Below are 23,939 nucleotides of genomic sequence, written 5' to 3'. Positions count from 1 at the left end.
CTCACCACACAGAGACCCACAGACTCACCACACAGAGACCCATAGACTCACACAGAGACCCATAGACTCATCACACAGAGACCCACAGACTCACCACACAGAGACCCACAGACTCACCACACAGAGACCCATAAACTCACCACACAGAGACCCACAGACTCACCACACAGAGACCCATAGACTCACCACACAGAGACCCATAGACTCACCACACAGAGACCCATAGACTCACCACACAGAGACCCATAGACTCACACAGAGACCCATAGACTCACCACACAGAGACCCATAGACTCACCACACAGAGACCCATAGACTCACACAGAGACCCATAGACTCACCACACAGAGACCCATAGACTCACCACACAGAGACCCATAGACTCACCACACAGAGACCCATAGACTCACCACACAGAGACCCATAGACTCACACAGAGGCCCATAGACTCACACAGAGACCCATAGACTCACACAGAGACCCATAGACTCACCACACAGAGACCCACAGACTCACCACACAGAGACCCATAGACTCACCACACAGAGACCCATAGACTCACCACACAGAGACCCATAGACTCACCACACAGAGACCCATAGACTCACCACACAGAGACCCATAGACTCACCACACAGAGACCCATAGACTCACCACACAGAGACCCATAGACTCACACAGAGACCCATAGACTCACCACACAGAGACCCATAGACTCACCACACAGAGACCCACAGACTCACCACACAGAGACCCATAGACTCATCACACAGAGGCCCATAGACTCACACAGAGACCCATAGACTCACCACACAGAGACCCACAGACTCACCACACAGAGACCCATAGACTCACCACACAGAGACCCATAGACTCACACAGAGACCCATAGACTCACCACACAGAGACCCATAGACTCACACAGAGACCCATAGACTCACCACACAGAGACCCATAGACTCACCACACAGAGACCCATAGACTCACACAGAGACCCATAGACTCACCACACAGAGACCCATAGACTCACACAGAGACCCATAGACTCACCATACAGAGACCCACAGACTCACCACACAGAGACCCATAGACTCACCACACAGAGACCCATAGACTCACACAGAGACCCATAGACTCACCACACAGAGACCCATAGACTCACCACACAGAGACCCACAGACTCATTACACAGAGACCCATAGACTCAACACACAGAGACCCATAGATCCACACAGAGACCCATAGACTCACCACACAGAGACCCACAGACTCATTACACAGAGACCCATAGACTCAACACACAGAGACCCATAGACTCACACAGAGACCCCTAGACTCACACAGAGACCCATAGACTCACACAGAGACCCCTAGACTCACACAGAGACCCATAGACTCACACAGAGACCCATAGACTCACACAGAGACCCATAGACTCACCACACAGAGACCCATAGACTCACCACACAGAGACCCATAGACTCACCACACAGAGACCCATAGACTCACCACACAGAGACCCATAGACTCACCACACAGAGACCCATAGACTCACCACACAGAGACCCATAGACTCACCACACAGAGACCCATAGACTCACACAGAGACCCATAGACTCACCACACAGAGACCCATAGACTCACCACACAGAGACCCACAGACTCACCACACAGAGACCCATAGACTCATCACACAGAGGCCCATAGACTCACACAGAGACCCATAGACTCACCACACAGAGACCCACAGACTCACCACACAGAGACCCATAGACTCACCACACAGAGACCCATAGACTCACACAGAGACCCATAGACTCACCACACAGAGACCCATAGACTCACCACACAGAGACCCACAGACTCACCACACAGAGACCCATAGACTCATCACACAGAGGCCCATAGACTCACACAGAGACCCATAGACTCACCACACAGAGACCCACAGACTCACCACACAGAGACCCATAGACTCACCACACAGAGACCCATAGACTCACACAGAGACCCATAGACTCACCACACAGAGACCCATAGACTCACCACACAGAGACCCACAGACTCATTACACAGAGACCCATAGACTCAACACACAGAGACCCATAGATCCACACAGAGACCCATAGACTCACCACACAGAGACCCATAGACTCATCACACAGAGGCCCATAGACTCACACAGAGACCCATAGACTCACCACACAGAGACCCACAGACTCACCACACAGAGACCCATAGACTCACCACACAGAGACCCATTGACTCACACAGAGACCCATAGACTCACCACACAGAGACCCATAGACTCACACAGAGACCCATAGACTCACCACACAGAGACCCATAGACTCACCACACAGAGACCCATAGACTCACACAGAGACCCATAGACTCACCACACAGAGACCCATAGACTCACCACACAGAGACCCACAGACTCACCACACAGAGACCCATAGACTCATCACACAGAGGCCCATAGACTCACACAGAGACCCATAGACTCACCACACAGAGACCCACAGACTCACCACACAGAGACCCATAGACTCACCACACAGAGACCCATAGACTCACACAGAGACCCATAGACTCACCACACAGAGACCCATAGACTCACACAGAGACCCATAGACTCACCACACAGAGACCCACAGACTCATTACACAGAGACCCATAGACTCACCACACAGAGACCCATAGACTCATCACACAGAGGCCCATAGACTCACCACACAGAGACCCACAGACTCACCACACAGAGACCCATAGACTCATCACACAGAGACCCATAGACTCACCACACAGAGACCCACAGACTCACCACACAGAGACCCATAGACTCACCACACAGAGACCCATAGACTCACACAGAGACCCATAGACTCACCACACAGAGACCCATAGACTCACACAGAGACCCATAGACTCACACAGAGACCCATAGACTCACCACACAGAGACCCATAGACTCACACAGAGACCCATAGACTCACCACACAGAGACCCATAGACTCACACAGAGACCCATAGACTCACCACACAGAGACCCATAGACTCACACAGAGACCCATAGACTCACCACACAGAGACCCATAGACTCACACAGAGACCCATAGACTCACCACACAGAGACCCATAGACTCACACAGAGACCCATAGACTCACACAGAGACCCATAGACTCACCACACAGAGACCCATAGACTCACACAGAGACCCATAGACTCACCACACAGAGACCCATAGACTCACACAGAGACCCATAGACTCACCACACAGAGACCCATAGACTCACACAGAGACCCATAGACTCACCACACAGAGACCTATAGACTCACACAGAGACCCATAGACTCACCACACAGAGACCCATAGACTCACACAGAGACCCATAGACTCACACAGAGACCCGTAGACTCACACAGACTGCTTCCTACCCACTGTGTGTGTATGTATCGCCTGAATACTCCATCTCTGTGCCTCCACCACAATCACCGTCACCACCGTCACCACCACCGTCACCACCACCACCGTCACCACCACCACCGTCACCACCACCGTCGTCACCACCGTCACCACCATCACCACCGTCACCACCACCACCGTCACCACCACCACCGTCACCACCACCGTCGTCACCACCACCGTCGTCACCGTCACCACCATCACCACCACCGTCACCACCACCGTCACCACCACCACCATCACCACCACCACCACCGTCACCACCACCACCGTCACCACCACCGTCGTCACCACCGTCACCACCGTCACCACCATCACCACCGTCACCACCACCACCACCACCACCGTCACCACCACCACCGTCACCACCACCGTCACCACCATCACCGTCACCGTCACCGTCGTCACCGTCACCACCATCACCACCACCACCACCGTCACCACCACCACCACCACCACCGTCACCGTCACCACCACCACCGTCACCACCACCACCACCGTCACCACCACCACCACCACCACCACCGTCACCACCACCGTCACCGTCACCACCACCACCGTCACCACCACCACCATCGTCACCACCATCACCACCACCACCACCGCCACCCCCACCACTGTGTGTGTGTGCAGGAGAAGGAGGGGCGTGGGTTTGACCTGGGGTCAGGCCTCGTGGTCACCTCCCTGTCCGCAAGTCGGCAAGCCTTGCGATAGAGACGCTCACTCGCTCGCTCACTCACTCACTCACTCGCTCACTCAGCAGCTGTGAGCTCACTCACTCACTCACTCGCTTACTCACTTACTCACTCGCTCACTCACTCAGCAGCTGTGAGCTCACTCACTCACTCACTCGCTTACTCACTTACTCGCTCACTCACTCAGCAGCTGTGAGCTCACTCACTCGCTTACTCACTCGCTCACTCGCTCGCTCACTCACTCGCTCGCTCACTCACTCAGCAGCTGTGAGCTCACTCGCTCGCTCACTCACTCGCTCGCTCACTCACTCAGCAGCTGTGAGCTCACTCGCTCGCTTACTCACTCGCTCACTCGCTCACTCGCTCGCTCACTCACTCAGCAGCTGTGAGCTCACTCACTCGCTCGCTTACTCACTCGCTCACTCGCTCACTCGCTCGCTCACTCACTCGCTCGCTCACTCACTCAGCAGCTGTGAGCTCACTCACTCGCTCGCTTACTCGCTCGCTCACTCAGCAGCTGTGAGCTCACTCGCTCGCTCACTCGCTCACCCACTCACTCACTCGCTCACTCGCTCGCTCGCTTTACTCAGCAGCTGTGAGCTCACTGACTCGCTTACTCACTCACTCACTTGCTCACTCACTCACTCCCTCTCTCACTCACTCCCTCTCTCACTCACTCACTCACTCACTCGCTAGCTCACTCACTCGCTAGCTCACTCACTCACCGGCTGTGAGCTCTCACTCAGATAGAGACGCTCGCTCGCTCACTCGCTCACTCGCTCACTCAGCAGCTGTGAGCTCACTCACTCGCTCGCTTACTCACTCGCTCACTCGCTCGCTCGCTCGCTCACTCGCTCACTCACTCAGCAGCTGTGAGCTCACTCACTCACTCGCTCGCTTACTCACTCGCTCACATCGCTCGCTCGCCCGCTCGCTCACTCACTCAGCAGCTGTGAGCTCACTGACTCGCTTACTCACTCACTCACTCACTTGCTCACTCACTCGCTTGCTCACTCGCTCGCTCACCCACTCACTCAGCAGCTGTGAGCTTACTCACTCGTTCACACACTCACTCACTAGCTCACTCACTCACTCTCTCGCTCGCTTACTCACTCACTCGCTCACTCACTCCCTCTCACTCACTCACTCACTCCCTCTCACTCACTCACTCACTCACTCCATCTCACTCACTCACTCACTCACTCCCTCCCTCTCTCACTCACTCTCTCCCTCTCTCACTCACTCACTCGCTAGCTCACCCACTCACTCGCTAGCTCACTCACTCGCTAGCTCACTCACCGGCTGTGAGCTCACTCAATCACGCACCCACTCATCGACCGTGAGCTCATTCACCATCTGCTCACTCGCTCACTCGCTCGCTCACTCACTCGCTCACTCACTCACTCGCTCACTCACTAGCTCATTCACCATCTGCTCGCTCGCTCGCTCACTCGCTCGCTCTCTCACTCACTCGCTCACTCACTAGCTCATTCACCATCTGCTCACTCGCTCACTCACTCACTCGCTCACTCGCTCACTCACTAGCTCATTCACCATCTGCTCGCTCACTCGCTCACCATCTGCTCACTTAGCTCACTCGCTCACTCACTCTCTCAGCGGCTGTGAGCTCACTCACTCACTCACTCGCTCACTCGCTCACTCACTCTCTCAGCGGCTGTGAGCTCACTCACTCAGTCACCGATGCCAACACTGTCAGTAGCCATAGGAGAGACAAGCCCAGCGCTTGCAAGTGTCACAGTGTGCGTGCGTCAGTCAGCCGTTGCAGACGCAGCAGCAGCAGCAGCAGCCATGGGAACAGCTCATGTAGGAGCAGCAGTAGCATCATCAGCAGTAGCAGCATCAGCAGTAGCAGCATCAGCAGTAGCAGCATCAGCAGTAGCAGCGTCAGCAGTAGCAGCATCAGCAGTAGCAGCATCAGCAGTAGTTGATGTAGCAGCAGCCGCTAATGTGGCAGCAGTAGCAGCAGCAGCAGCAGCAGCAATAGCTTTAGTTGAAACTGTATCATCAACAGCAGAATCAGCTGTGTCATCAACTTAGCAGAATCAGCTGTGTCAGCAGCAGCAGAATCAGCTGTATCATCAACAGCAGAATCAGCTGTATCAGCAGCAGCAGAATCAGCTGTGTCAGCAGCAGCAGAATCAGCTGTGTCAGCAGCAGCAGAATCAGCTGTGTCAGCAGCAGCAGAATCAGCTGTGTCAGCAGCAGCAGAATCAGCTGTATCATCAACAGCAGAATCAGCTGTGTCAGCAGCAGAATCAGCTGTATCATCAACAGCAGAATCAGCTGTGTCAGCAGCAGCAGAATCAGCTGTATCAGCAGCAGAATCAGCTGTATCATCAACAGCAGAATCAGCTGTGTCAGCAGCAGCAGAATCAGCTGTATCAGCAGCAGCAGAATCAGCTGTATCAGCAGCAGAATCAGCTGTATCATCAACAGCAGAATCAGCTGTGTCAGCAGCAGCAGAATCAGCTGTATCAGCAGCAGAATCAGCTGTATCATCAACAGCAGAATCAGCTGTGTCAGCAGCAGCAGAATCAGCTGTATCAGCAGCAGCAGAATCAGCTGTATCAGCAGCAGAATCAGCTGTATCATCAACAGCAGAATCAGCTGTGTCAGCAGCAGCAGAATCATCTGTATCAGCAGCAGAATCAGCTGTATCATCAACAGCAGAATCAGCTGTGTCAGCAGCAGCAGAATCAGCTGTGTCATCAACAGCAGAATCAGCTGTGTCAGCAGCAGAATCAGCTGTATCATCAACAGCAGAATCAGCTGTGTCAGCAGCAGCAGAATCAGCTGTATCAGCAGCAGAATCAGCTGTATCATCAACAGCAGAATCAGCTGTGTCAGCAGCAGCAGAATCAGCTGTATCAGCAGCAGCAGAATCAGCTGTATCAGCAGCAGAATCAGCTGTATCATCAACAGCAGAATCAGCTGTGTCAGCAGCAGCAGAATCAGCTGTATCAGCAGCAGAATCAGCTGTATCATCAACAGCAGAATCAGCTGTGTCAGCAGCAGCAGAATCAGCTGTATCAGCAGCAGCAGAATCAGCTGTGTCAGCAGCAGCAGAATCAGCTGTATCATCAACAGCAGAATCAGCTGTATCAGCAGCAGCAGAATCAGCTGTGTCAGCAGCAGCAGAATCAGCTGTGTCAGCAGCAGCAGAATCAGCTGTATCATCAACAGCAGAATCAGCTGTGTCAGCAACAGCAGAATCAGCTGTCAGCAACAGCAGAATCAGCTGTGTCAGCAGCAGCAGAATCAGCTGTATCATCAGCAGCAGAATCAGCTGTATCATCAACAGCAGAATCAGCTGTGTCAGCAGCAGCAGCAGAATCAGCTGTATCAGCAGCAGAATCGGCTGTATCATCAACAGCAGAATCAGCTGTGTCAGCAGCAGCAGAATCAGCTGTATCAGCAGCAGCAGAATCAGCTGTGTCAGCAGCAGCAGAATCAGCTGTGTCAGCAGCAGAATCAGCTGTATCATCAACAGCAGAATCAGCTGTGTCAGCAACAGCAGAATCAGCTGTGTCAGCAACAGCAGAATCAGCTGTGTCAGCAGCAGCAGAATCAGCTGTGTCAGCAGCAGCAGAATCAGCTGTATCAGCAACAGCAGAATCAGCTGTATCAGCAGCAGCAGAATCAGCTGTGTACGTGCCGTGTGTACGCGCCGCGTGTACGTGTGTACATGCCGCGTGTACGTGCGTACGTGTGTACGTCACCTGGCGACCCAGTTACCCCGCGACCCAGTCACCTGGTAACCCAGCGACCTGGTAACCTGGCGACCCAGTTACCCCGTGACCCAGTCACCTGGTAACCCAGCGACCTGGTAACCTGGCGCCCCAGTTACCCTGCGACCCAGTCACCTGGTAACCCAGCGACCTGGTAACCTGGCGACCCAGTTACCCCGCGACCCAGCGACCTGGTAACCTGGCGACCCAGTTACCCCGCGACCCAGTCACCTGGTAACCCAGCGACCTGGTAACCTGGCGACCCAGTTACCCCCGCGACCCAGTCACCTGGTAACCCAGCGACCTGGTAACCTGGCGACCCAGTTACCCCGCGACCCAGTCACCTGGTAACCCAGCGACCTGGTAACCTGGCGACCCAGTTACCCCGCGACCCAGTCACCTGGTAACCCAGCGACCTGGTAACCTGGCGACCCAGTTACCCCGCGACCCAGCGACCTGGTAACCTGGCAACCCAGTTACCCCGCGACCCAGTCACCTGGTAACCCAGCGACCTGGTAACCTGGCGACCCAGTTACCCCGCGACCCAGTCACCTGGTAACCTGGCGACCCAGTTACCCCGCGACCCAGTCACCTGGTAACCCAGCGACCTGGTAACCTGGCGACCCAGTTACCCCGCGACCCAGTCACCTGGTAACCCAGCGACCTGGTAACCTGGCGACCCACTTACCCCGCGACCCAGTCACCTGGTAACCCATTGACCTGGTAACCTGGCGACCCAGTTACCCCGCAACCCAGCGACCTGGTAACCTGGCGACCCAGTTACCTGGCAAATCCGGCGACCCGGGGCTCGATTCCCGGCTGACATTGTCGGCGATCGATAATACGACCCTCCCCTAGGTCGACTCGGCCTCAAACGTGTGCCCTGGTGCGTGGCCCTGGTCACACACCCCCCCACCCCCACCCACCCCCTCGTGTGCTGTGCTGCCCCGTCACAGGTGCAGCACTTGCCCCATCAGCCTGTTGAAGGCTACACGGGGGATCTTTGTCTTGTGTGTGATGCGAATCAAGGCACACGTACACTTTTTCCACTGGCCACACCCAAACCGAGCCAGCTCATGGGGGCTACCCTGGCACGGCACGGGTGGTGTTTTTCCACTGGCCACACTCGAACCGAGCCAGCTAATGGGGTCACCTGGCACGGCACGGGTGGTGTTTTTCCACTGACCACACCCGAACCGAGCCAGCTCATGGGGGCTACCCTGGCATGGCACGGGTGGTGTTTTTCCACTGGCCACACTCGAACCGAGCCAGCTAATGGGGTCACCTGGCACGGCACGGGTGGTGTTTTTCCACTGGCCACACTCGAACCGAGCCAGCTCATGGGGGCTACCCTGGCACGGCACAGGTGGTGTTTTTACACTGGCCAAAGCCAAACCGAGCCAGCTCATGGGGGCTACCCTGGCATGGCACGGGTGGTGTTTTTCCATTGGCCACACCCGAACTGAATCAGCTCATGGGGGCTACCCTGGTATGGCACCGGTGGTGTTTTTCCACTGGCCACACCCAAACCGAGCCAGCTCATGGGGGCTACCCTGGCACGGTACGGGAGGTGTTTTTCCACTGGTCACACTCGAACAGAGCCAGCTCATGGGGGCTACCCTGGCACGGCACGGGTGGTGTTTTTCCACTGGCCACAGCCAAACCGAGCCAGGTAATGGGGTCACCTGGTACGGCACGGGTGGTGTTTTTCCATTGGCCACACCCGAACCGAGCCAGCTAATGGGGTCACCTGGCACGGCACGGGTGGTGTTTTTCCATTGGCCACACCCGAACCGAGCCAGCTCATGGGGGCTACCCTGGCACGGCACGGGTGGTGTTTTTCCACTGGCCACACTCGAACCGAGCCAGCGCACCAGGCCTACTTACTGGCACAGCGCAGGCGTTTTTTTGTTTTTTTTTCCCCCAATCACCGGGGATCGTTTGCCGAGCCGAGCTTGACCCGAACCGTGGTCCATTCTCTGCTGCTCCTGCTGCCGCTCTCGCAAGACGACGACGACATCTGAGTCTTGACTGACTGGGGGGGGGGGGGGGGGGGGGGCCAAGCAGGGCCAGGGGGGCACGGGGGGTCTGGGAGCTCAGGACGGAGTTCACTTTTCTGCGACGTCGCCACGCCCGGATGTGCAGTGGTTGAACGAGCGATATTGTTGTGTGCGCGTGTGTGCGTGTGTGTGCGTGTGCGTGCGTGTGTGCGTGTGTGTGTGCGTGCGTGTGTGCGTGTGCGCGCGTGTGTGGTTACCGTTTTGACCACTGTTGTGTCAGCCTCCGCTTGTTGAGGAGCCCACGCGTCGCGGTGGCGGCGGCGGTGTTAGCCGCGACTTTGCGATGAAACAATAAAAGCGTCTTCTTTTGTAACGCGTGGAGGAGCGTTGAGTGTGAACGGTGGCGTCTGTTGGGGTTCTCTGGGTGGATGATCGCCGCTGCTGCTGCTGCTGCTGCTGCTACACAGCCACCAGCGGCATCGTCTCCAACATCACCAGCAGCACCAGTAGCATCACAATCGATATCAGCATCAGTAGCATCACAATCAATATCAGTAGCATCAATCAATAGCACCAGTAGCATCACAATATCAGTAGCATCACAATCGATATCAGTAGCATCACAATCGATATCAGCACCAGTAGCATCACAATCAATATCAGCACCAGTAGCATCACAATCAATATCAGTAGCATCACAATCGATATCTCTGATGGTGCGTTGTCTTTGAGTTGTGCGCCTTTTGGCGTCATCTGGTCCAACACCAAGTGAGACTAGGCTCTAAGGAAAGCTGTCTCGGGTGTGGACCAATCAACTTCAAGGACAGTGCATATCATTATCAGAGTTGTGTTTTTTTTGTTTGTAATCAATGCAAACATGACTCCTTGTTAAAAAAAGGTGTCAATTTTGTTGCCAGATAAATTGTAAAAAAACAATAATCATATTTTTATTGGCAAATGAGGTTCCAATGGTGTAAATGCTTTGCCCCGAGCTCTCATACTCTGATGGTGCATTGTCTTTGAGTTGTGCGCCTTTTGGCGTCATCTGGTCCAACCCATGTGAGACTAGGCTCTAAGGAAAGCTGTCTCGGGTGTGGACCAATCAACTTCAAGGACCATGTGAGACTAGGCTCTAAGGAAAGCTGTCTCGGGTGTGGACCAATCAACTTCAAGGACCATGTGAGACTAGGCTCTAAGGAAAGCTGTCTCGGGTGTGGACCAATCAACTTCAAGGACCATGTGAGACTAGGCTCTAAGGAAAGCTGTCTCGGGTGTGGACCAATCAACTTCAAGGACCATGTGAGACTAGGCTCTAAGGAAAGCTGTCTCGGGTGTGGACCAATCAACTTCAAGGACCATGTGAGACTAGGCTCTAAGGAAAGCTGTCTCGGGTGTGGACCAATCAACTTCAAGGACCATGTGAGACTAGGCTCTAAGGAAAGCTGTCTCGGGTGTGGACCAATCAACTTCAAGGACCATGTGAGACTAGGCTCTAAGGAAAGCTGTCTCGGGTGTGGACCAATCAACTTCAAGGACCATGTGAGACTAGGCTCTAAGGAAAGCTGTCTCGGGTGTGGACCAATCAACTTCAAGGACCATGTGAGACTAGGCTCTAAGGAAAGCTGTCTCGGGTGTGGACCAATCAACTTCAAGGACCATGTGAGACTAGGCTCTAAGGAAAGCTGTCTCGGGTGTGGACCAATCAACTTCAAGGACCATGTGAGACTAGGCTCTAAGGAAAGCTGTCTCGGGTGTGGACCAATCAACTTCAAGGACCATGTGAGACTAGGCTCTAAGGAAAGCTGTCTCGGGTGTGGACCAATCAACTTCAAGGACCATGTGAGACTAGGCTCTAAGGAAAGCTGTCTCGGGTGTGGACCAATCAACTTCAAGGACCATGTGAGACTAGGCTCTAAGGAAAGCTGTCTCGGGTGTGGACCAATCAACTTCAAGGACCATGTGAGACTAGGCTCTAAGGAAAGCTGTCTCGGGTGTGGACCAATCAACTTCAAGGACCATGTGAGACTAGGCTCTAAGGAAAGCTGTCTCGGGTGTGGACCAATCAACTTCAAGGACAGTGCATACATTATCATCATTCGTTTGCATTTTGACTGCTTGTGTTGTGGTTATTGCAAACATGATGCCTTGTACACCATTGGAACCTCATTTGCCAGTAAAAAATATGATAATTGTTTTTTTTTCAATCAACTTCAAGGACAGTGCATACATCATCATCATTCGTTTGCATTTTGACTGCTTGTGTTGTGGTCTATGCAAACATGATGCCTTGTACACCATTGGAACCTCATTTGCCAGTAAAAAATATGATAATTGTTTTTTTTTCAATCAACTTCAAGGACAGTGCATACATTATCAGAGTTGTGTTTTTTTTTGTTTGCATTATGACTGCAGGTATTGTGGTCTATGCAAACATGACTCCTTGTAAAAAAAGGTGTCAGTTTTGTAGCCAGATAGAAGGGTAAAAAAACCAATTATCAAATCAATAACCGTGCAGTATTCGATGATTTCTCTGTGTAACAAAACACATGTTTTGTTCCTGGGTAGTAAGTGTTATTTCCTAATTGATTATGCCTCAAAAGTACAGAAAGTGGCTATTATACCCCAAAAACGTTGCTATTGTGACCAGCACATTGATATTTTGATTTTAAAGCTGTTCGTGACTGCAGCAGGGATTCATCTTCTCGGTTCTTTCGGTAAAGTCATCACGTAGAAGTGAAATAATAAAATAATAAAAATGAAACATAATAAAATACAAAGTCACGTAGAAGTGAAATAATAAAATAATAAAAATAAAACATAATAAAATACAAAGTCACGTAGAAGTGAAATAATAAAATAATAAAAATAAAACATAATAAAATACAAAGTCACGTAGAAGTGAAATAATAAAATAATAAAAATGAAACATAATAAAATACAAAGTCACGTAGAAGTGAAATAATAAAATAATAAAAATGAAACATAATAAAATACAAAGTCACGTAGAAGTGAAATAATAAAATAATAAAAATAAAACATAATAAAATACAATTCTCACGACGTTTCGGCCACAACGCAAGCAGCCGTCCTCAGGCGAAGAACAGGTCTGTCAGACAGAATTATTTTATGAAGTTTTAGTTTTATTATTTTATTATTTCCCTTCTACGTGACTTTGTATTTTATTATGTTTTATTTTTATTATTTTATTATTTCCCTTCTACGTGACTTTGTATTTTATTATGTTTCATTTTCATTATTTTATTATTTCACTTCTACGTGACTTTGTATTTTATTGTGTTTCATTTTCATTATTTTATTATTTCCCTTCTACGTGACTTTGTATTTTATTATGTTTTATTTTTATTATTTTATTATTTCCCTTCTACGTGACTTTGTATTTTATTATGTTTCATTTTCATTATTTTATTATTTCACTTCTACGTGACTTTGTATTTTATTGTGTTTCATTTTCATTATTTTATTATTTCCCTTCTACGTGACTTTGTATTTTATTGTGTTTCATTTTCATTATTTTATTATTTCACTTCTACGTAACTTTGTATTTTATTATGTTTTATTTTTATTATTTTATTATTTCCCTTCTACGTGACTTTGTATTTTATTGTGTTTTATTTTTATTATTTTATTATTTCACTTCTACGTGACTTTGTATTTTATTGTGTTTCATTTTCATTATTTTATTATTTCCCTTCTACGTGACTTTGTATTTTATGAAGTTTTATTTTAATTATTTTATTATTTCACTTCTACGTGACTTTGTATTTTATTATGTTTTATTTTTATTACTTTATTATTTCACTTCTACGTGACTTTGTATTTTATTATGTTTAATTTTTATTATTTTATTATTTCACTTCTACGTGACTTTGTATTTTATTATGTTTTATTTTTATTATTTTATTATTTTACTTCTACGTGACTTTGTATTTTATTATGTTTTATTTTTATTATTTTATTATTTCCCTTCTACGTGACTTTGTATTTTATTGTGTTTCATTTTCATTATTTTATTATTTCACTTCTACGTGACTTTGTATTTTATTGTGTTTCATTTTCATTATTTTATTATTTCACTTCTACGTGACTTTGTATTTTATTAAGTTTTATTTTTATTATTTTATTATTTCACTTCTACGTGACTTTGTATTTTATTATGTTTTATTTTTATTATTTTATTATTTCCCTTCTACGTGACTTTGTATTTTATTGTGTTTTATTTTCATTATTTTATTATTTTACTTCTACGTGACTTTGTATTTTATTATGTTTTATTTTTATTATTTTATTATTTCACTTCTACGTGACTTTGTATTTTATTATGTTTTATTTTTATTATTTTATTATTTTACTTCTACGTGACTTTGTATTTTATTATGTTTTATTTTCATTATTTTATTATTTCACTTCTACGTGATGACTTTACCGAAAGAACCAAGAAGACAGCACATTGATATTTTGAATTTGACCTTTTTCCAATGAGAAAACGCGTGGCGTTTGTGGCATTCATTCACATAAATTCCTGGTCGTAAAAAGCCAAGTTTGTGGGGAACAATAGCCATTTATTACACTTCTTTAAGGCATAGGCAAATGAAATAAATAACACTTACTACCCAGGGAGAAAAATTGGTATTTAAGTCGTGAATTTAAAAAAAATCGCGTTTTTTTTCTCTCCGTCATTCACTACGACCGCCTGCTCGGCCACCGTAGCCCAGCGTGGTCGTGAAAGGGGAGGGGCGTCAAGGAGGCAACAATGGCGGCTCCCTGTAGCGGCCGTGGTGGTGGTCGTGGTGGTGGTGGTCGTGGTGGTGGTGGTGGGAGAATTCACAGAGCGAGGAGAGATGAGGAAGAGGAGGAGGAGGTGGAGGATGATGACGAGGAGGAGGAGGATCTGGTCACCTACGGGAACCCGCTGCCAGATGTCCCAGACGGTGTGGGGTGTGGAATGAGTGTTTGGTTGTGAGTGGGTGGGTGAGTGAGTGTGTGTGTGGGTGAGTGGGTGAGTGGGTGGGTGGGTGGGTGAGTGAGTGGGTGGGTGTGGGTGAGTGGGTGAGTGGGTGGGTGGGTGGGTGAGTGAGTGAGTGGGTGAGTGAGTGAGTGAGTGGGTGAGTGAGTGAGTGGGTGAGTGAGTGGGTGGGTGAGTGAGTGAGTGGGTGGGTGAGTGAGTGAGTGAGTGGGTGAGTGGGTGGGTGGGTGGGTGAGTGAGTGAGTGAGTGGGTGAGTGGGTGGGTGGGTGAGTGAGTGGGTGAGTGAGTGGGTGGGTGAGTGAGTGAGTGGGTGGGTGGGTGAGTGAGTGAGTGAGTGGGTGAGTGAGTGAGTGGGTGAGTGAGTGAGTGGGTGGGTGAGTGAGTGGGTGGGTGAGTGAGTGGGTGGGTGGGTGGGTGAGTGGGTGGGTGGGTGGGTGAGTGAGTGAGTGGGTGAGTGGGTGGGTGGGTGGGTGAGTGAGTGAGTGGGTGAGTGAGTGAGTGGGTGGGTGGGTGAGTGGGTGTGTGGGTGGAGTGAGTGGGTGGGTGAGTGGGTGGGTGGGTGGATGAGTGAGTGAGTGGGTGTGGGTGAGTGGGTGGGTGGGTGAGTGAGTGGGTGGGTGAGTGGGTGGGTGGGTGAGTGGGTGGGTGAGTGAGTGTGTGTGTGGGTGAGTGGGTGAGTGGGTGGGTGAGTGAGTGGGTGAGTGGGTGGGTGAGTGAGTGGGTGGGTGTGGGTGAGTGGGTGGGTGGGTGTGGGTGAGTGGGTGGGTGGGTGGGTGAGTGAGTGAGTGGGTGAGTGAGTGAGTGGGTGAGTGAGTGGGTGGGTGAGTGAGTGAGTGGGTGGGTGAGTGAGTGAGTGAGTGGGTGAGTGGGTGGGTGGGTGGGTGAGTGAGTGGGTGGGTGGGTGGGTGAGTGAGTGGGTGAGTGAGTGGGTGGGTGAGTGAGTGAGTGAGTGGGTGGGTGGGTGGGTGAGTGAGTGAGTGGGTGAGTGAGTGAGTGGGTGAGTGAGTGAGTGGGTGAGTGAGTGGGTGGGTGAGTGAGTGGGTGGGTGGGTGGGTGGGTGAGTGAGTGAGTGGGTGAGTGGGTGGGTGGGTGGTGAGTGGGTGGGTGGGTGGGTGGGTGGGTGAGTGAGTGAGTGGGTGAGTGGGTGGGTGGGTGGGTGAGTGAGTGAGTGGGTGAGTGAGTGAGTGGGTGGGTGGGTGAGTGGGTGTGTGGGTGGGTGAGTGGGGGTGAGTGAGTGGGTGGTGGTGGGTGGGTGAGTGAGTGAGGTGGGTGGTGAGTGAGTGGGGTGAGTGGGTGGGTGGGTGAGTGGTGAGTGAGTGGTGGGTGGGTGAGTGGTGAGTGGTGGGTGGGTGGGTGGGTGAGTGAGTGAGGGGTGAGTGGGTGAGTGAGTGAGTGGGTGGGTGGGTGAGTGGGTGGTGGGTGGGTGGGTGGGTGAGTGAGTGGGTGGGTGGGTGAGTGAGTGGTGGGTGTGGTGAGTGGTGGTGGGTGAGTGAGTGAGTGAGTGGGTGGTGGTGAGTGGGTGGGTGGGTGAGTGGGTGTGTGGGTGGTGTGAGTGGTGGGTGGTGAGTGGTGTGGTGGTGGGTGGGGTGAGTGAGTGGTGGTGGGTGAGTGGGTGGGTGGGTGGGTGGGTGAGTGAGTGGTGAGTGGGTGAGTGGGTGGGGTGGGTGAGTGGTGGGTGGGTGGTGGGTGGGTGGGTGGGTGGTGGTGGGTGAGTGGGTGGGTGGGTGAGTGAGTGGTGGGTGTGTGAGTGGGTGGGTGGGTGGTGGGTGGGTGGGTGGGTGGTGGTGGGTGGGTGGGTGGGTGAGTGGTGGGTGGGTGGGTGGGTGGGTGAGTGTGTGGGTGGGTGGGTGAGTGGGTGGGTGGGTGTGGGTGAGTGGGTGGGTGTGGGTGTGGTGGGTGGGTGGGTGGGTGTGGTGAGTGGGTGGGTGGGTGGTGTGTGGGTGGGTGGTGGGTGGGTGTGGGTGAGTGGGTGGGTGGGTGGGTGTGGGTGGGTGGTGGGTGGGTGGGTGGGTGAGTGGGTGGGTGGGTGGGTGGTGGGTGGGTGAGTGGGTGGGTGAGTGAGTGGGTGGGGGTGGGTGGTGAGTGGTGGTGGGTGGGTGGGTGGTGGTGGGTGGGTGGGTGGGTGGTGAGTGGGTGGGTGGGTGGGTGGGTGAGTGGGTGGGTGAGTGGGTGAGTGGGGTGGGTGGGTGAGTGGGTGGGGTGGGTGGGTGGGTGGGTGGGTGGGTGGGTGGGTGGGTGAGTGGGTGAGTGGGTGGGTGGGTGGTGAGTGGGTGGGTGGGTGGGTGGGTGTGGGTGGTGGGTGGGTGGGTGTGGGTGGTGGGTGGGTGGGTGGGTGGTGGTGAGTGGGGTGGGTGGGGGGTGGGTGAGTGGTGGGTGGGTGGGTGGGTGGGTGGGTGGGTGGGTGGGTGAGTGGGTGGGTGGGGTGGGTGGGTGGGTGGTGGGTGGGTGGGTGGGTGAGTGGGTGGGTGGGGTGGGTGGGTGGTGGGTGGGTGGGTGTGGGTGGGGTGGGTGGGTGGGTGTGAGTGGTGGGTGGGTGGTGGTGGGTGGGTGGTGGGTGGGTGGGGGTGAGTGGGTGGGTGGGTGGGGTGAGTGGGTGGGTGTGGGTGGGTGGGTGGGTGGTGGGTGGGTGGGTGGGTGAGTGGGTGGGTGGTGGTGGGTGGGTGGGGGGTGGTGAGTGGGGTGGGTGGGTGGTGGGTGGTGGGTGGGTGGGTGGGTGGTGGGTGGTGGGGTGGGTGGTGGGTGGGTGGTGGGGGTGGGTGGGTGGTGGGTGGGGGGTGGTGGTGGTGGGTGGGTGGGTGGGTGGGTGGGTGGGTGGGGTGGGTGGTGGTGGGGTGGGGTGGTGGTGGGTGAGTGGGTGGGTGGGTGGGGTGTGGGGTGGGTGGGTGGGGTGTGGGGTGGTGGGTGGGTGGGTGTGGGTGGTGGGTGGGTGGGTGGGGGGTGGTGTGTGGGTGGGTGGTGGTGTGTGGGTGGGTGGGTGGGTGGGTGGTGGGTGGGTGGGTGGGGGGGTGAGTGGTGGTGAGTGGGTGGGTGGGTGGTGGGTGGGGTGGGTGAGTGGTGGGTGGTGGGTGGGTGGGGGTGGTGGTGGTGGGTGGGGGTGGGTGGGTGGGTGGGTGGGGTGGGTGAGTGGGTGGGTGGGTGGGTGAGTGGTGGGTGGGTGGGTGGGTGTGGTGGTGGGTGGGTGGTGAGGGGTGGGTGGGGTGGGTGGGTGGGTGGGTGGGTGGGTGGGTGGGTGGGTGGTGAGTGAGTGGGTGGTGGGTGAGTGGGTGAGTGTGAGTGGGTGGGTGGGTGAGTGGGTGAGTGAGTGAGTGGGTGAGTGAGTGAGTGGGTGGGTGAGTGGGTGGGTGAGTGAGTGAGTGGGTGATTGGGTGGGTGGGTGAGTGAGTGAGTGGGTGGGTGGGTGGGTGGGTGAGTGAGTGGGTGGGTGGGTGGGTGAGTGAATGAGTGAGTGAGTGAGTGGGTGGGTGGGTGAGTGGGTGGGTGGGTGGGTGAGTGGGTGGGTGGGTGAGTTAGTGGGGTGAGTGGGTGTGGGTGAGTGAGTGGGTGGGTGGGTGAGTGGGTGGGTGAGTGGGTGGGTGAGTGAGTGAGTGTGTGTGTGGGGTGGGTGGGTGAGTGGGTGGGTGGGTGGGTGAGTGGGTGGGTGGGTGGGTGAGTGGGTGGGTGGGTGAGTGGGTGGGTGAGTGAGTGGGTGGGTGGGTGTGGGTGAGTGGGTGGGTGGGTGAGTGGGTGAGTGAGTGGGTGGGTGGGTGAGTGGGTGGGTGGGTGAGTGGGTGGGTGGGTGGTTGAGTGGGTGGGTGGGTGGGTGGGTGGGTGAGTGGGTGGGTGGGTGAGTGGGTGGGTGGGTGAGTGGGTGGGTGGGTGGGTGAGTGGGTGGGTGGGTGGGTGGGTGAGTGGGTGGGTGGGTGAGTGGGTGGGTGGGTGGGTGGGTGAGTGGGTGGGTTGGTGGGTGAGTGGGTGGGTGGGTGAGTGGGTGAGTGGGTGGGTGAGTGGGTGGGTGGGTGGTGAGTGGGTGGGTGGGTGAGTGGGTGGGTGGGTGGTTGAGTGGGTGGGTGGGTGGGTGGGTGGGTGGTTGAGTGGGTGGGTGGGTGGGTGAGTGGGTGGGTGGGTGGGTGAGTGGGTGGGTGGGTGGGTGGGTGGGTGAGTGGGTGGGTGGGTGGGTGGGTGGGTGAGTGGGTGGGTGGGTGGGTGGGTGAGTGGGTGGGTGGGTTGGTGGGTGAGTGGGTGGGTGGGTTGGTGGGTGAGTGGGTGGGTGGGTGAGTGGGTGGGTGGGTTAGTGGGTGAGTGGGTGGGTGGGTGGGTGGGTGGGTGAGTGGGTGGGTGAGTGAGTGTGTGAGTGAGTGTGTGACTGAGTGTGGTGAGTGACTGAGTGAGTGACTGAGTGGGTGAGTGGCAACGTAGCAGTTTAACGGTCTGCGCTCCGAAACCGTGTTCTCCTCACCTCGACTCCCCGGGCTCACCTTGACTCACCGGGCTCACCGGGCTCACCGGGCTCACCGGGCTCCCTGTGCCCCACCGGTAGATGCGCCGCTGCGGAGGAAGCCGGTGCCCCTGGCGCAGCAGGCGGTGCGGGATGAGGGCGGCCGCTTTCGCCGGTTCCACGGAGCCTTCACCGGCGGCTTCTCAGCCGGATTCTACAACACGGTGGGGAGCCGCGAGGGTGAGTGCCACCACCACTACTACTACAGTCTCACTACTACTACAGTCTCACTCACTACTACAGTCTCAACACTACTACAGCCTCAACACTACTACAGCCTCAACACTACTACTACAGTCTCAACACTACTACAGCCTCACTACTACTACAGTCTCACTACTACTACAGTCTCACTACTACTACAGTCTCAATCACTACAGTCTCAACACTACTACAGCCTCAACACTACTACTACAGCCTCAACACTACTACAGTCTCACTCACTACTACAGTCTCAACACTACTACAGCCTCAACACTACTACAGTCTCAACACTACTACAGCCTCAACACTACTACAGTCTCAACACTACTACAGTCTCAAAACTACTACAGCATCAACACTACTACAGTCTCACTGCTACAGCCTCAACACTACTACAGCCTCAACACTACTACAGACTCAACACTACTACATTCTCAACACTACTACAGCCTCAACACTACTACAGCCTCAACACTACTACAGCCTCAACACTACTACAGTCTCAACACTACTACAGCCTCAACACTACTACAGCCTCAACACTACTACAGTCTCAACACTACTACAGCCTCAACACTACTACAGTCTCACTGCTACAGCCTCAACACTACTACAGTCTCACTCACCACTACAGTCTCACTGCTACAGCCTCAACACTACTACAGCCTCAACACTACTACATTCTCAACACTACTACAGCATCAACACTACTACAGTCTCACTGCTACAGCCTCAACACTACTACAGCCTCAACACTACTACAGCCTCAACACTACTACAGACTCAACACTACTACAGACTCACTGCTACAGCCTCAACACTACTACAGCCTCAACACTACTACAGCCTCAACACTACTACAGCCTCAACACTACTACATTCTCAACACTACTACAGACTCAACACTACTACATTCTCAACACTACTACAGACTCAACACTACTACAGCCTCAACACTACTACATTCTCAACACTACTACAGTCTCAACACTACTACAGTCTCAACACTACTACAGTCTCAACACTACTACATTCTCAACACTACTACATTCTCAACACTACTACAGACTCACTACTACTACAGCCTCAACACTACTACAGTCTCAACACTACTACAGTCTCAACACTACTACAGTCTCAACACTACTACTACAGCCTCAACACTACTACAGCCTCAACACTACTACATTCTCAACACTACTACAGTCTCAACACTACTACAGCCTCAACACTACTACATTCTCAACACTACTACAGTCTCAACACTACTACAGCCTCAACACTACTACATTCTCAACACTACTACAGTCTCAACACTACTACAGTCTCACTGCTACAGCCTCAACACTACTACAGCCTCAACACTACTACTACAGCCTCAACACTACTACAGTCTCAACACTACTACAGTCTCAACACTACTACTACAGCCTCAACACTACTACAGTCTCAACACTACTACAGTCTCAACACTACTACAGACTCAACACTACTACAGTCTCACTGCTACAGCCTCAACACTACTACAGCCTCAACACTACTACAGCCTCAACACTACTACAGACTCAACACTACTACAGACTCAACACTACTACATTCTCAACACTACTACTACAGCCTCAACACTACTACATTCTCAACACTACTACAGACTCAACACTACTACAGTCTCAACACTACTACAGTCTCAACACTACTACAGTCTCAACACTACTACAGTCTCAACACTACTACAGTCTCAACACTACTACTACAGTCTCAACACTACTACATTCTCAACACTACTACAGCCTCAACACTACTACAGCCTCAACACTACTACAGCCTCAACACTACTACATTCTCAACACTACTACAGACTCAACACTACTACAGCCTCAACACTACTACAGTCTTACCGCTACAGTCTCACCACTACTACAGCCTCACTACGACAGCCTCAACACTACTACAGCCTCAACACTACTACAGCCTCAACACTACTACTACAGTCTCAACACTACTACAGCCTCAACACTACTACAGCCTCAACACTACTACAGCCTCAACACTACTACATTCTCAACACTACTACAGACTCAACACTACTACAGACTCACTACTACTACAGCCTCAACACTACGACAGCCTCAACACTGCTACATTCTCAACACTACTACAGCCTCAACACTACTACAGTCTCAACACTACTACATTCTCAACACTACTACATTCTCAACACTACTACAGTCTCAACACTACTACATTCTCAACACTACTACAGTCTCAACACTACTACAGACTCACTACTACTACAGCCTCAACACTACTACAGCATCAACACTACTACAGTCTCACTGCTACAGCCTCAACACTACTACAGCCTCAACACTACTACAGCCTCAACACTACTACAGCCTCAACACTACTACATTCTCAACACTACTACATTCTCAACACTACTACAGCATCAACACTACTACATTCTCAACACTACTACATTCTCAACACTACTACATTCTCAACACTACTACATTCTCAACACTACTACATTCTCAACACTACTACAGTCTCAACACTACTACATTCTCAACACTACTACAGTCTCAACACTACTACAGTCTCAACACTACTACAGCCTCAACACTACTACATTCTCAACACTACTACATTCTCAACACTACTACAGCATCAACACTACTACATTCTCAACACTACTACAGCCTCAACACTACTACATTCTCAACACTACTACAGCCTCAACACTACTACATTCTCAACACTACTACATTCTCAACACTACTACAGCCTCAACACTACTACAGACTCAACACTACTACAGTCTCAACACTACTACAGCCTCAACACTACTACAGACTCAACACTACTACAGCCTCAACACTACTACATTCTCAACACTACTACAGCCTCAACACTACTACAGCCTCAACACTACTACAGACTCAACACTACTACAGACTCAACACTACTACAGCCTCAACACTACTACAGCCTCAACACTACTACAGACTCAACACTACTACAGACTCAACACTACTACAGTCTCAACACTACTACAGCCTCAACACTACTACAGCCTCAACACTACTACATTCTCAACACTACTACAGCCTCAACACTACTACAGACTCAACACTACTACAGACTCAACACTACTACAGCCTCAACACTACTACAGCCTCAACACTACTACATTCTCAACACTACTACATTCTCAACACTACTACAGCCTCAACACTACTACAGACTCAACACTACTACAGACTCAACACTACTACAGTCTCAACACTACTACAGCCTCAACACTACTACAGCCTCAACACTACTACATTCTCAACACTACTACATTCTCAACACTACTACATTCTCAACACTACTACAGCCTCAACACTACTACAGACTCAACACTACTACAGCCTCAACACTACTACAGCCTCAACACTACTACAGCCTCAACACTACTACATTCTCAACACTACTACATTCTCAACACTACTACAGACTCAACACTACTACAGCATCAACACTACTACAGCCTCAACACTACTACAGCCTCAACACTACTACAGTCTCAACACTACTACATTCTCAACACTACTACAGTCTCAACACTACTACAGTCTCAACACTACTACAGCCTCAACACTACTACAGTCTCAACACTACTACAGTCTCAACACTACTACAGTCTCAACTCTACTACATTCTCAACACTACTACAGTCTCAACACTACTACAGTCTCAACACTACTACAGCCTCAACACTACTACATTCTCAACACTACTACAGTCTCAACACTACTACAGTCTCAACTCTACTACATTCTCAACACTACTACAGTCTCAACACTACTACAGTCTCAACACTACTACAGCCTCAACACTACTACAGTCTCAACACTACTACTACAGTCTCAACACTACTACAGTCTCAACACTACTACAGCCTCAACACTACTACAGTCTCAACACTACTACTACAGCCTCAACACTACTACAGTCTCAACACTACTACAGCCTCAACACTACTACAGTCTCAACACTACTACAGCCTCAACACTACTACAGTCTCAACACTACTACAGTCTCAACACTACTACTACAGCCTCAACACTACTACAGCCTCAACACTACTACAGTCTCAACACTACTACTACAGCCTCAACACTACTACAGTCTCAACACTACTACAGTCCTCAACACTACTACAGCCTCAACACTACTACAGTCTCAACACTACTACTACAGTCTCAACACTACTACAGTCTCAACACTACTACAGCCTCAACACTACTACAGTCTCAACACTACTACAGTCTCACTCACTACTACAGTCTCAACACTACTACAGCCTCAACACTA

The 23,939-nt window shown here is 51.7% G+C and overlaps 2 protein-coding genes and 1 long non-coding RNA gene across 3 annotated transcripts in view; 2 read left to right on the top strand and 1 right to left on the bottom strand.

Annotated features, from left to right (window-relative positions):
- The window catches only part of LOC144955307 (ADP-ribosylation factor-like protein 2-binding protein), a 31,785-nt gene extending 27,453 nt beyond the window's left edge, over positions 1-4,332 (top strand). The window contains exon 7 of the mRNA XM_078885559.1: positions 4,104-4,332. Coding sequence (XP_078741685.1) covers positions 4,104-4,184 — 81 coding nt within the window. The 3' untranslated portion in view covers positions 4,185-4,332. The remainder of the gene's footprint in view (positions 1-4,103) is intronic.
- A 3,951-nt stretch (positions 4,333-8,283) lies between these two features.
- LOC144955308 (uncharacterized) lies at positions 8,284-8,554 on the bottom strand. Its single transcript, XR_013641605.1, has 3 exons — positions 8,515-8,554; positions 8,379-8,474; positions 8,284-8,338 (listed from the first exon to the last, which is right to left on the bottom strand). It is a non-coding gene; the product is annotated as an uncharacterized LOC144955308 (long non-coding RNA).
- Positions 8,555-14,681: 6,127 nt separating this feature from the next.
- LOC144955309 (G patch domain-containing protein 1-like) lies at positions 14,682-19,597 on the top strand (the record flags this gene model as incomplete). Its single annotated transcript, XM_078885561.1, has 2 exons — positions 14,682-14,863; positions 19,416-19,597. Coding segments are annotated over exons 1-2 (360 nt in total), but the record flags the coding sequence as incomplete, so codon positions are not given.
- Positions 19,598-23,939: the final 4,342 nt, after the last annotated feature.

The sequence above is a fragment of the Lampetra fluviatilis genome, unplaced genomic scaffold, assembly GCF_964198595.1.
Source record: "Lampetra fluviatilis unplaced genomic scaffold, kcLamFluv1.1 SCAFFOLD_621, whole genome shotgun sequence".
NCBI lineage: Eukaryota > Metazoa > Chordata > Hyperoartia > Petromyzontiformes > Petromyzontidae > Lampetra > Lampetra fluviatilis.
Note: the sequence above shows the minus strand (reverse complement) of the source record. Positions and strands in the feature narration are given on the sequence as shown.